Here is a 15012-nt window from a genome sequence, read left to right as displayed (position 1 = left end):
TCATTGTCTCGTCCTTTAAGCTGGGTTTAGATAGGGCAAGTCAATTGATCAAGTCAGTTGAATTCAACTGACTTGAACGCGAATTGAACGTGTAAACCATGCCATTCAACTGACTTGATCAACTCACTTGAATTGAAAAAAGTTGAACCAGGCTCAACTTTGCAAGCCAATTGAATTCAACTGAGTTGATCATTTGACTTGCCCTATCTAAACCCAGCTTTACCGTTTGGAACAAACGGTCTGCACAGAGCAATGGATTGAATAGTGCAGTGCTTCCACACTCAGCCTAGGCAGTCTACAATTTTAAGCTCTGCATCTGACATATGGATGCCTGAATGAGTTAAAAAAGTATAATTAAAACAAATACACGACACGTTCTAATTCAGGGCAGTCTTCTAATAAAAACAGTTAACGGCAGATTAAAGTCAAACAATGCATAGACGTCATTAAACGCATTTCATTCAACCTATATTGCCGATTACTAGCTGCGAGATGTACACAATTACGCTGTCTAATCACTCTTTCAGGTGCGTAAAAGAAAACCTGCCGAAGTAATTCGCGGGAATCAATTTCGCTGGTAATGATCTTAGCAGCAAACACAGCTTGAGCGTTCCGTCTTCTTAGTTCCTAGTTGTCAATTCCAAGCAGACGACAGCAATCCACGTAAGACGTTAGCCAAGTTAGCCGTGTCACGCCAAGGCAGATGTTGAAGCGTGTAGCGAACAAACTTTCTCTGTACACTCTCAAATCTGGCTATCCAGCATGCTTGGTATGGCCACCAGACGACGGCACTATACTCTAAGATTGAACGTACTAACGAGCAATACAGCGCCCGCTGCCTGTTAGCCAGGATGTCATTGCTGCCTGTTCAGTCAGGATGTCATTGTAGTGCGGTTTGAAGGTCAATTCACAGTCGAGTGTTACTCCCAAATCTTTGACCTGGCTTATCCTCTCTAATGTATGCCCGGAAATGGAATAATCAAACATTATCGGGTTTTGTTTGCGGTGAAATGATATCACATTGCATTGCAGCGTCAAGAAATTACGGGAGCACCAACTCTGTATACGATCCACAATCAGCTGCAACTCCTGACAATCAATGCAATAAGATGCAATTGATAACCACATACATTCAGAACGAGAAGCTCCAATCTTAACGCAAAGCGATTTGGTTCATGAACCACGAGATGAAAGATCCAGACACTCCGAGTTTCTCAAGCTTACTCAAAAGAATATTGAGGTCTACTCGGTCTCAAATGCAGTTTTGAGATCAGTGTAAACCGCGTCGATTTGTCCGCCAGAGTCCATTGTCGGAACGCAGAGCGACACGAATTCGGTCAATTGGTTGTAACTGACCGTTTGGGGTAGAATCTATGCTGAGCCGTGGAGATAAAATGCTTTTAAAGGAGAGTTTTGATGAATACTTTGGAAAAGCCAAGGTGAATTCCAAGGACATTGACAATCCTGAGGATAATTCCTACATTATTCTGATAAGATTTCCATTCTGAGAAGAATTGCAACGTTTCTTTATTCTAAACAGAATTCCGAGAAAATTTCTGAAAACATTCCATTCTTTAAAAATATTCAGTGAAATTTAACGAAATTTTTGAGAAAAATATTCAGATAATAATCTAATATAATAATATAATAATAAGGTAAATGTAAAGTGAATTTTTAAAAGTGCTGTGAATTCCTGTAGTGTTTTACACAGACTTTCAAAACTGTTATGGATAATATTTTAAGAGAATATCCTTAAGGATAATAAGATTATCAATCCCTAAAAATAATACATTTCGGGATGAAAGTAAGACATTTTGAGATGATCCTTAGAAAATCATTGAGAAAGTTCCTAAAAAGTAATTTAAATAATTCAGACATTGAGAATTTTACATGATTCCGTACATAGAAGCAAGCGCGTCTCTTAAATTTGGAAGGAGAAAGAGACAAAGAAAAGAGTGATTTCATACCTATCGGTGAGAGTAGTTTGACTACACTATTGTTGCTATATTAATAGTCTGGTTCGATCTATCCAAAAGCGGAACCAATTCAATATATTTTAGACCAACAATTGAAAAGGGACTATCAACTTATGTAATCAAAACGTTGATTATTCATTCCTCGCCAATCGAACGCAAATCACCGGCATCATCGGATAGGGAAAACTTTCCTCAACCCAAATATGGTGTTAGTTTGCGTGGGCGAACCTTGAGTCACAAGAAAAGGGTTTCCGAAGTTTTGTTCACTTGATGTGTTCTTTTCTCTCTTTTGTTGGTCATGATTTGCTCGATTGGTTCCGCTATTTGACAGCTGGTTCCCGAGATTCTATCCGCCAGACTATGAATTTAGCGACTATATACTACACGGGTGTTACTCGCGTATAGCACCGAGTAGTGCACTACGTTTTTACGGTAGTAGCACTTTCCAATCGGAGGAGACATGGTTTAAATATTTGCGTGGAATGACTGCGCTTTTTATGGATGCGTTGGATCATTTTAAAGTAACTTAAACTCAAGTGCAGGATAAGTATAAACGATTCAATTTATATGCTGTGATGTAACAGAGCAAAACAGAATCCCGACAACCTTGACAACGTTGTCGGCTTTTTCCGAGGATTAATCGAATGTGCGGTTTTCATTGTAAATCACCTTAAATCTCGATTAACCTGCTCGGCGATGTTGAAATCGTTCATGTTAAGTATCCTTCTGAAACTGAGAATGCAAATTTTATAACAAACAAAACCACCACTTGCTCCAATTTCCAAACAATTGCGATTTCAATTTCATCAGCACAAAAGACATACACAGCAAAACAATAGGGGAAAGGGGTGTTATAGGGGAAATGTATGTAATGTCGGCTTAAATGTCCCTAATTTGGGCCCATACATAAATGCAGCAACCGACTAAATTTTCAATAGCGGCCAAAATATCCATTAGTACCGTCCCAATGACGCGTTCATCTAGATAAAATTGATTAATAGTAGATTTTTAGCGAGGGGCTCTTAGATCCATAGGCCAACATTAGAGCCATTTCCCCTATTACTTGCCAAAAAGGACAAAATTATCATTAATACAGTGAATGAACTGACAATACGCTGCTTTTACCGCATTTGATTATTTTTGTGGCCATAAAAATTATATGAGATTTTAGACATGATTGAAGTGCATCCTCTTGGAGGCTGTGCGTGTGTTCGAACCTGACGTTTGTTTATTGCGTGGAGTTTATTTTTTTTTATCTATAATCGGTTGCTGATCGGGCCATAACCAGGCCCAGGAGACAATTTATATCTCCTCATTCTAGTTCCCGTTTATTTGCCGCTGACAATCTGTTCCGAAGCCAATTAGAACCTCCACGAGACGTCCCATCATTCGTTCCATCATTAGTTCCATCATTAGTTCCATCATTAGTTCCATCATTCGTTGAGTCGCATCGTTGAACCTGACTATTGGCCACGAAAAGGCTTGCCAATGCGCATCAAAAATCGACTACATACATCCGAACATTTGTTTATCTCAAGTCGAAGGAAGACATTCCGCGCAACTACCATAAACCGGACTAGTTCACGTTGATCTTCGTCAAGCTTCGCCAGCAATTTGGAATTCTACATCAACACATGTCAGGCAGCCTCAGGTTCAATTGGCTAAAACTTGGTGAGTTCGTTCCTTTTTGAAATTTTTTATCTTTACAAATCAGTAACGTTCGGAGATCACCTTTTTGTGGTGCGTTACTGGTATAAGATCTACCACCGAGTCCTAGTCGTGACAACTTCAAACTAGGGAACCAGGATTTTCCAGTAATCAAAGGATCACATTTTAGTCCTTGTTACTTTTTTTAAACTTGATAATAGTGACAATACTCGGGTAGTGACCACATTTCTATATTGTATATTTCAAATCAAAAATATTGTTTATGTTCATAGATTTCACATAATCCTTTTCCCTTTGTCCTTCTCCTTTTCCTTTCCCTCTTCTCTTTTCAGAAAGCGAGTAATTGCGCTATAGCCTTAAGTCATAAAAGGCTAGGACAAGAGTTAGTGCTCATGCGACCAACCAACCAAAATCGGAACGTACGGTACGAGATGTCCACGTTTCATCCATTTATTGGATTCTGAAGCATCGTGTTTAAATCTTCGATTTTCACAGGCCCGATTTTTTCTGATTCATCTTGTCCCTTAAATGCTGCACAGTATGCCTGGCCGTTTTGATATGTGTGACGCATCTTCGATGTGAAACATATATCAAATATACAAGAAAAATGTAGTAGGTATATGTATCATTTTCCAGGATGCTTTCAAGAACTGGCTGTGTTGATGTTAGATTAGATTACTTCTTCTTCTTCCTTGCATTTCAAGCTTATTGCGTATGGCATATTAGCTTTTTGCGTGCTCTCAACTTAGTGTTCTAGATGCACTTCCTCAGTTATTAATTGAGAGCTTTCGGTGCCTGTACCATTTTTGCATTAGTATAATTGTGTGGCAAGTACAATCATACTCTATGCTCAGGGAAGTCGAGAAATTTTCCACCCCGAAAAATTCCTAGACCGGACCGGGAATCGAAGCCAGCCACCTCCAGCATGGTCTTGCTTTGTAGTTGTGCCTTTACTGACTGAGCTAATGGAGGTTCCATTAGATTAGATTAGATTAGATTAGATGATTGAAGTGTATCCTCTTGAATGTAATATTAAAATTTATTTTTTGCTGGGTAAAATATGTTGCGATGACTGCATAGCTTTCAATAGTGTGTAAATACCAAGTTTGATGCTTTTACTAATGCAATATTTTTTTTAACTTCAATGAGCAGTCGTCTGTAAATTCTTTTAGAGAAGCTGCTTTGGGTCCTTGTGGGAAATCATAGAAATTCAATCGCTCACTAGGTTTCAAGTATTAATATATACACTAGGCTAGGTCATTTTATCTGATCTGGCCCCGCTGGTGCTGATTTCTTCACCTTGTTCGGAAATGGCCGAATAATCCATAGGCCATAATTTGAACACACCTTAATACGAACGTATAGCCCTAACTGGTACCCCTACCCTAGATATTTCAATCTCTATGGATAACTTGCCAACCGTGTTCCCAGTAGATATTCGAGTAATTCTTGAATGCTCTGTAATATGCATGCGTAGAAATTATAGCCCTTCAAATATCTGCATTATTTCGGATAGTCAAGCAGCGTTAAACATTTTAAAATCAGCAACATGCAATTCAAAACTAGTATGGGAATGAGCAATGTCACTTCAGAAATTGACCTGCTGAAACCAAGTGAACCTATATTTGGTTCCTGGTCACCGTGGAATAGAAGGGAATGAAAAAGCCGACAGGTTAGCAAGGCTTGGATCGTCTCAACAATTCATAGGACTGTAGTAGATGTAGGTTTGTGTGCCCTCTTACCGGGAGCTTTGGAAAAATATTTCGTTGATGTGATAGATTATGCTGCTTCGCAATAGGGGTTTCTACCCAATCAATTTCGGTGGTAGCACATAGCATATGTGGAACTTCATGCAAAATAAATGACTAAAAGTTGACCCCTTTTTTGTGTTGTCTCAGTAGTAAACCTTGTATAGTTGGCCATCGAACTGTCAAAATAATAGGAGTAAAGAGTTACAGAGAGTAGCCGAAAAGGCCAATTGTAAATTGTAAGGGAATGCGGCCATTCTTTTTTCGACTAGCTCTCAAAGGATTTTTTTTATTAGTATTTTCAAGTCGGTCAGAAGGCAATCAAATGTTGCCAATTTACAAATATAATATTTCTTCGTCTCTTCGATCTGGTTGAATTACATTGGATTCTTTACGATAATTGAATGTTATTGAAGAGTTGATGAATGCTTTGAATAGGTGTGATAAAACTAACATTTTGTCTATCGTATGTTGGAATGTTATTCACTGTGCTTTTATTAAGTTACTTGTTGCAACATTTTGCCACTTCTCTCTGGGCTTCAAAATTTATGTATTAGAGTTAAGAATTAAACAAGTATTCACGTGAATTTTCCCCAATTTTTTGGCCATAGCTACAGAAAGCAATGAGTATCGTTTAAAAATTGGGACTGTAAACAGTTAACATATGGTAGCTTACAATGACATTTCAAGATGGGAAATCAGCGAAAATGTCTACTTTATTAAATGCAAACAATAATATGTTTTTGCAAGGTAAAGAATTTGTTAAAGCCAAGGTTGCAAATATTCATTTCAGCTAAAACAATGGTTTTTTTTATTGTGAAATAATTAGATGCTATGATCATATTTTGAATTGGTAAGATACAAAAAGAGGTTGCAAAGAATGTGTTTGACATATTAAACCTGTTTATTTCACTTCATGAGAGTCACAATCAGCGATTTTTCACAAACTCACTCACTCCCTCACTCACTCACTCAACGATCAGCAAATCGCTGATTGTGACTCATAGAAAGCAAAATTTACAGGTTTTATGTTTCAAACGCATACTTTGTATCCTCTTCTTGTAAGTTACAAGTAAAACATGTCATCATACCATCTTTTGGTTTTAGTATTCCGAAAAACATTATTTTAGCTGAAATGAGTATTTGCAACCTTGGTTAAAGCTAGCTATATAGTTATAAATAAAAGACGTTAATAGATAAAGAAAAACAATGACATAAGTTCAGAAGTGCTAAGAAGACATAAAATCATAACCACGTTATAATTATTTTAATAGAATGGACTACCCCCTTGATCCCCTTTCATATTTTACAGCTGGTATAATCAATTTGACAGATCGATGTCTTTATATTCCACTTCAAATCACTGAAATGGGGTCGATTTTTGATGATCGAGTTCCACATATGTTATGTGGTGGTAGTCAAGCTGGCTCGATCTCTTCTTTTTAGGAAGATTTATACTTGGACTCGCCCTTGTCGTGACGGCAGCCTTTCCGTATTTCAACGCGCGTTCAATCGCCTCAACTATCGTTTAACAGAATGCTCGAAATTCATTAAAAGCTTTGAGTTCGGAGCTTTCTCTCTCTCTTTATTTCAACACGAACATACAGAGAGAGATATGATATTTATTCATAATACAACCTACATCTACTACAAGGACCAGAACCATTATGTGGAGTTTCTCCTTGTTGGGCCACCCACATTAGATCAGGATCTGGCGCGTTGTGGCAAAGTGAAAGCTAAATCTATTGTCTAGCTGTCAAATTGACGTCCAAGCAACGCAAACGGATCTGGTTGGTTGTTTTTATTACCAACCAACAAACAATATCCGTTTGCGGCGCATTGACGTAAATTTGACAGTTAGACAATATTTTTTTGCTGTGGGCGGCCCTTTAAAATAGAGATTAAGAAATGGGAAACAATGAAAGTGGCGACCAACTGGAACAGCACTTTCTTTGCTAGGCAGGAGAAATGATTCATAAATCCGAGCGTTGACTCGCTAAATTCTTGAATTATCAAAGAAAGATTTCAGTGTCTATACTGGTTTAATAACAGAACATTATCGTTGTGTGAATGTGTGTCGCTTCTGTGGCATAGTAAAGGAAGACTCTGAATAGCTGCTATGCTATTGTACAGCAAGTTTTAATAAAAGGCATTTTGTGAGGGACTTTAACCCAGTGGTCATTCTTCCTTAGTATGTTTTCCTGGCTTTTATACCGTTCCTAACCGACAAGGCTCTCTGAGGCCCCATTATCATGGTTATATGGAATAATAAACCCCTCAAATGCACCCCAAGCAACATTTACGGTTTTGTTATAATCTCAGGTCCATTATAAACTTTATAAACCTCTTCAAAACCATGATAAAACCAAAATTGTTACTATTCTTAAATTATATGTTTATATGGATTGTGATTTTGAGTAGAGAAATTTGGTTTGGCTGAAGTTATTGTTACCATAAAATACTTCTACTTTTTGACGTGGAACTACGTCTTTGTCGACTATACTGGGGTGCAAATCAAAAAATATGTATGGTGAAAAAGTGTTAGGTTTTGAACGCTTGTAACTGTCATTTATAGATGCAATTAAAATACGCCAATCGATAGGATATTATTAACAAATCTGCTGAAATAAGTATATTCAAAATTATCCATTAAAAACTTTTGAAAAATGTACAAATGATAATTTTATCACTGTTTTCATGAAATAAACGTTTTCTCCAAACCCAGTCGTCATAATCGAGTACCACTTGGTTCCACATCGTTCTGCTTGAACTTGAAAAGATATAAAACAGCTGTCGTGTCTCTGCTTATTACCGCTTCGGGCGGCGTGGCGCTAGCAAATCCGCATAGATGTTAACACCCCTAAGAAGGGGGGGGGGGGGCTCTTCACCATCTACTGGGTGGGACGCTGGAGGAATTCAAATTAATTTGTGAAAACATTTGGACCTATTTTTACCAGCGCTAATATAGCCCAAGAAAGTCTAAGAAACTTCTTATAAAAGCTCATTACTATGAAGAAAAAGGTCTGTTTTAATGATAAGCATAAGTCACTCACTTTTAACTAATTTTCCCATCAACTTGGCTCACTTTAGAACACTCACAAGCAGAATAATTACTTACACTTTCAAAGTTTTTGTGCAGTATAATACTACTAAAAGATGTAAACTTAATCTAGCAGACTATTATTGCATTAATTTTATTGAATATTTGGCAAAATTCCTAATGTATATTTGTAGTATGGTTGGAACTAGTTATTTCCTGCATTGGCTGTCCGGTGTGCTTCGGTTTGTTTGCAATTTCCTTCGCGAGCAGCAACATAATTTTCTGTTTACTTTGCTAGTCACAACATTTTTTTAAACAGAGTATAGAGGAAGTATATAAATTCTCATGTGATTTGAAGCATCGCATAATGGATTTTGATCCATCCGGCTACTTTCCTAGGAGTTTCCAGAAATTGGCTGGATCCTGGCTATTTCTAATAACTGTCATTGAACTGGTTGTTTAATTTTAATGTGAATCGATGGTTTTAGACCATATTCAGAAACTGTCCACTTTTTCGAGGGGATCGAAACATGGCCAGATGTGGCCAATGTGGCCAGGGCCCCCCGAATGACTGAAAATTGAACAAATTGTTTAATTCTAATGTGATTCAAGGTGTCACATGATAAGTTTTATTCGTTTGAGGTCGCAATTTGCCTCATGCCTCACACGAGCTTTTGCTCTGACTTTGAAGTTCAATAATTGAATCCTCCTAATTTTCAATAAATGTTGTACTAAGCATCTACTTATTGGAAACCAAACGTTTGAGTTCAGAAAAGTCACAGTATTCTATTTTGCATCATTCTACGAACACGCTGTAAACTACATAATGATGATGCATGATAACTTTATGTTAGGGTTGTCCTCCAAATTGGAGAACAAAGAGATGTTTAAACCCCGTAGGATCGATATACCCCTTCTTTTCCTTCTTCGTTGACATATGAACCAACATTTTGCTCAATATTGAAGAACCGTCTTCTGGTAAGGAAAACAACTGCTTTTTGCGTTATCATAAAATGCAACCTTTACTCTCTTCTCTGATTCAGAGACCTAATTTAATACTAATGATTAAGCTACTGAAAAAAAAATTAACGTGTTTTTTGGCAATTGTTTTATCTCACAACATGAATAGTGTCTTTGTCCAAAATGTGTAACGGCTTGAAAAATTAAGACAAAGTATAATAGTCAAAAATGCATGACATACATCAATTTTGCGTAGTTCTACGTTATACTGCGGTCGTGTGTAGGACACAACCCTTTAATTTTTTTTAAATAGTTTAAAATCGATAATAACATTACAGATAATGCACATATATCGTTTGAGCATTTAGTTGTCGTAACAATAATACTGCTCCCATTGGAATTTGAATATCCACAGAGATGAAATGATCCTTTCAACCTATATCTATCCCTTTTTCAATCCGACAAACCGCCTTAGCACTAATCATCTTATCAAGTTGAGAGAAACCCCTTTTATCATGTTTCGCAAGATTCATCAAACCAACATTATCCTACCGTGCAAGTATTCAATCTGAAAACTTGTTCGTCCACCGCACTCCATCATTACAGGTCATTTAATAAAGCATTTCATCTCATATTAGCTCTTCACTACGTTGCTTATTAAATCAGCAGAAACCATTATCAAAATCATCGTTATTAATCACATTTTGCAACCGATCCACTCTTCTCCGTTCACTGAGCGGTCTCCGAGACCGTGTCACGACCGTCTTGGCAGCACTAGAACCGCACTTGCTATAATTACATAATCCACGGCACCGCTCAACAAGCACACCAGTTTTTTTTTCAGTTTGAGATCCTTGATCGATCTTGTCGTTTCAATGCGTGGCGTAACAGCAGCGTTCTGTTTGTATTTTTTTTGCTACTGTATGTTCAAAGTTTTTCTCGTCCATCGCACATACAGAGTCCTTCGGCATGCAACTCTTCTCGTAACAATTTTGGATGTTCGAACGTGCACGACCTCCTCACAGGTGTTTCAAAAGTTTAATAATTATGTTCAACCAGGTAGCACAACTCAAATTGCAACGATGCAGATAAAGGTATTCTAGGACAGAAACACTTAAAACTAATTAGGACATACCACAATAATCCACTTCATTCTGTATCAACAGTCCATACGGTACTAAAAGGCGCTAAAATGCGGAATAACACTTTTATAATTGCTTCGAAAAACAATCCACTCGCGCCGCGATGCTGGGGCTGGGGTCTTGCTGCTGCTCGGGAACGCTCACTCTCACTTTCGTTCGGCCCACAAGTGGGTCTCACTAACTCTCTCCCCGAGTGTCGCGCACTTAGTACCCGGTACTAAAACCAAACTTGCTCCGCTTTGTTTTCCTCTTTTGGGAGAGCTAGAGTTTCGATCGATGGGAAGGACCGTTACACGTGGAACTCACTGCACTCGACCAAAGGCACGTGCTCTCGGGGTAGATTGTCACACAGAAAAAAAAAACAACAACACACAAAAACGCACTTACGCCACGACGGTCAGTTGGCGTCTGTCGCGCTTCGATGCTTCCAACGGTAGCCTAGCGTGCTTCTGGTGGATCGCGTTCACGGGTTCGTCGCTTGCAATTCGAGCTCACGAGTAGCGTTCAAGTCACCGGTATCACACCATAGGGACAGAGCAGCACCGATATGGTGAGAGCGTTTGCGTCGTCGTGTCGTGAGAGGCAGAGAACGAGAGGGCCTGCAGGTTCGGAAGTTTTCCGGGGAGGGCTGCTGCTGGGAAAGTCAAGATGTTACGATCCGATGATGATGATGATGCGAGCTTGGGGTTTAGTTGTTCGATGTGGTTTCGAGGTAGTAACCTCTGAGGTGGACTGTAAGGAACAAACTTTAATACAGCAGTCAACGGTGGCTTTTATATTGGGGGTCAACTCTAGCCGGTGTTACTTGGCGATTGGAGGGTTTATTTAGGCATGCGTAACGGATAGCCATTTGGAACGGATGGGGATGTGTGCGATTGGACTAGCATATGTGTGAAAACGTTTATCCGGTGTTTTGCGTTGGGCGAGGAGGGCCATGATTTCAATGTAGTGAGAATATTAAGGGGGATTGAGTTCAATCTAGTGTCATAACATTTTCTACACTTCAGTAGATTTTCCTTTTAAACTAAACACTCCTTTTCGTTGTTGTGTTTTTGAAAACTGTTCATTTTCTTCAAAAATGTTCGATTTGTTTAGCTTAATTTGTATAATCTGGATTGAATCTAAACGTACTTCCGATATTTTGCGATGCGTTTGTAACTGATCATAACACATATGTTTATACAATAAGATATTAGATCAAAATTCGTTTTTCAGTTGCCAAAATATTATATTAAATTGTATTAAGCCTAAAAAAAATATAACTTTGAATGCAACAAAGTGCTCAATTTACAATAGAGTATCTTATTGAGATACTAGGGTTTTTTTTACTTTATTAGAAAATCTTTTAAATTTGTCGAACCTCTTAACGGAATCATGAACAGCTCTTTATTAGAAAGATTTTCAGCCTTGGGCTGGTTCGTCTCTTACATACCATACGGTGATAACACTTTGAAAATTATTAATTTATATTTTTTCTAGAACGAGCGAAAATTTTGAAGGATTTTTTTTAGCACGGGAGTTTATTTTGTTGTGAAACGCTCAATAATCAAGGTATTTATTATCTTTCTTGCTCTTAGTCTATAAGCTGGCATGAATTATCAATTTCCCTGCTCAAGCGTTCAACAAGGGTTGACTGTACACCCGATGTTTCGATGATTTGTTTGCCCAGTATCATATTTACAATTTTCTCGTTGCTTTATGGCTATGGTGAACTTAGAAACTGTATATGGGTAACAACTTTTTAGTTTAGTTTCTGGTCTTTTAAACCAGTTGCATGCAATTTTTGTGTTATTTGAAGGCAGTAGAAGAAAAATTACACCCGTGCTAAATAAAAATCGGGTTCATATGAAATATATACTAAACCAGCGTTTCTCAATCAATGGTTCGTAACTCACTGCACAGTGGTCCAGAATGCAGATTTAGGTGAAAGGATGTGTTTTGAGCCTGAAATTGAAACTTTAGGCTAAAAGCCTCTTAACCAAAGTTGTTCCTAATAGTTAGACCCTCATTTTTATGACAATGAATTACGTAAAAAACTTGTTTTGTTTGCCCCAACCAGAGATATTTGAAAAGGGCATATTTTTAGTATAATAACGTGAATAACTCTTGATCGGCGAAAGATATCGACAAGGTCTGTGCAGCAAAAATTTGCTCCTTTGAAAGATCTTAAAGTTATTCAAGACATGCTGAGGAATTGGAAATATCATGTAATTTATACTCAGAAAACATTTTAAATCATTTTCTGTGAAAAAAAAAAAAATACAGAAAAGCGTACTAACAAAAAGCACAAAAACGTTATCAAACTTTTTGTTTGACTCAGTTTTCAACTATCCATGGTCTTAAACATTTCAAATGTTTGCATTTTTAATAAGATTTTTGTTTTAATTTAAAAATTTGATAGGGACATTTGGAGATATATTATGTTTTTAACATGTTTATTGAAATTTTTCGTAAAAAAATAACGATTTCCTTTGTTTATTTTTCCCCGAAAAACTGTATTCTTCTCTACAACTTTGTCTCATTTTTTTTAAGATTTCGAGGGCGCTATTTTGAAAATTTCACAAGATCCAAAATGGCCGAATTTTAGCAAAAATGTGAGTAATGACATAACAAACATTTAAATGAAGTTTCATACACATTAGAGAAAGTTGTAAAAGTCGTGATGATGCTGATGAAGGAGGAGGAGGAGGAGGAGAAAGAGAAGGATTTGTATTGCATATAGACACCCACACTCATCAGGATTCAGAAGGAGAAGGTTCGCTTTTTGGGTTAGATCAATCAGTTTTATCCTTTTGTACTTTTTTATTTCAATAATTCCCTTACATGTTAAAATAGCGTTTCCAGAGCGCGAGGTAAAGCGCTATAACCTTGGCATCAAATCTAGGTTAGCATTTGGGGTAAAACTGATTGCTGTGTAAATCTAATCAAATTAGGCCTTGATTTTTATCAACAACTATATGGAATGTAGTAAAATTGTAATTTCGATATATTAGCTGGTAATTGGCTCCTAGTGTTCACCAGTGGTCCGGAGGAAGATCCGTTAAAACTTTTGGGGTTTTAGAAAGTAGACTATCTGAAGGCGGTGTACTCGATTTCCAGAGCGGTCATGAAAATGCTGAAACCTATACTTACTACAAGATTTTTCGCTGTTTTGAAATGTTGGAATTCGATTTGAAAAAAGATAAGATGCATATTGTTGCATCAGTTGGTAAAAAAAAATGAGTGTTTTAAATTCACTAATTTTTTGATTATCTTAAGCAACTATGGGAAAGAAAGGGTTAACACTAAATAAACATATTTCAGCCACTGAAAGACCGTTGAAATTACTTATAAGGGTTTTTCGCATATATTTTTTTTGGTTCATAAGTTGGTGGTTGCACTACCGATAATGCTTTATTTGTTAATTGATCTCTCGCAATTTAAAATAAATTCATTTATAGGGGAAATGGATGTAATGTCGGCCTTAATGCCCCTAATTTGGGCCCATACATAAATTCAGCAATCGACTAAATTTTCAAAAGCGGCCAAATATACATTAGTACCGTCCCAATGACGCGTTCATCTAGATAAAATTGATAAATAGCAGATTTTTAGCGATGGGCCCAATCTAAAATCCATAGGCCAACATTAGAGCCATTTCCCCTATATTTAGTTATATACTTCAAGACGAGCAAAAACTGTTTATCGATATTAACAAACTATAGGAAGATTTGTGTTTTTATTCAATTTCTTAAAAGCCATTGTGTGGTGGGCGTTGGCCAAATTTGGATTTTTCAGATATAATCCTAAATAGAACCTAGATTATTTAATACTCTAGTAACCTCAAGTCCGTGCTTTGTCACAATGTTTCATTGTGATTAATCAACACTCAAAGGGCTAAAATATAAAATTTGGGGTAAATTTGAAAGAAAGGGAACTTGGAGTGTAGAGCGCACTGCCTACTGGACGATTCTGAAGCCTGGCCAAATAAGTGGGGTATGGGGTTATTTGATTGAACGTCATTTCCAATGTATATATTGATACATTCAAACCATTGGAATTTGAGGTAAAACCACAGAGAACAGACGTCCAACTTCCACCAGAAACTTGTGTAAAGATAAGTGGGAACGTTGCCGCTACGGAGCGCTAGCATCTCCTGATTTCCTCTATAAATTTTCCACTTTTGACCAATTTGGCGCTAGTATCGAAAATTTTCGGTTGAAAATTACCACTTGGCGCTACCGGCACTTAGTATATAGTGTAAGTTGAGCAACGCCACTGCCATCATGTTGTCAAATAGGGTTTTTAAGTGGGGAATTCGGCGTTGGTGACGCTAAAATCGAATAGGAATCTTTACACAAGTTTTTACAGAATTTTGTTTGAGCCTCAACGTCTGTTCTCTGTGGTAAGACAGAGATAGGATGCAGGGCTTAGGAGGAGCGTAACCCATGTTATGGTTTCCATTTATTAAATAGTTCAGATAGGCTAGAAACGACAGG

At 37.4% G+C, this 15012-nt stretch overlaps 1 protein-coding gene across 1 annotated transcript in view; it reads right to left on the bottom strand.

Annotated features, from left to right (window-relative positions):
- The window catches only part of LOC135697600 (bromodomain-containing protein DDB_G0280777-like), a 58581-nt gene extending 47538 nt beyond the window's left edge, over window positions 1–11043 (bottom strand). The window contains exon 1 of the mRNA XM_065217386.1: window positions 10528–11043. Coding sequence (XP_065073458.1) covers window positions 10528–10545 — 18 coding nt within the window. The 5' untranslated portion in view covers window positions 10546–11043. The remainder of the gene's footprint in view (window positions 1–10527) is intronic.
- Between the last annotated feature and the right edge of the window lie 3969 nt (window positions 11044–15012).

The sequence above is a fragment of the Ochlerotatus camptorhynchus genome, unplaced genomic scaffold (genome assembly GCF_037179485.1).
Source record: "Ochlerotatus camptorhynchus isolate MF236.1 unplaced genomic scaffold, CSIRO-AGI_Acam_v1.1 ptg000007l, whole genome shotgun sequence".
NCBI lineage: Eukaryota > Metazoa > Arthropoda > Insecta > Diptera > Culicidae > Ochlerotatus > Ochlerotatus camptorhynchus.
This window is presented reverse-complemented; position numbering and strand designations above follow the sequence as displayed.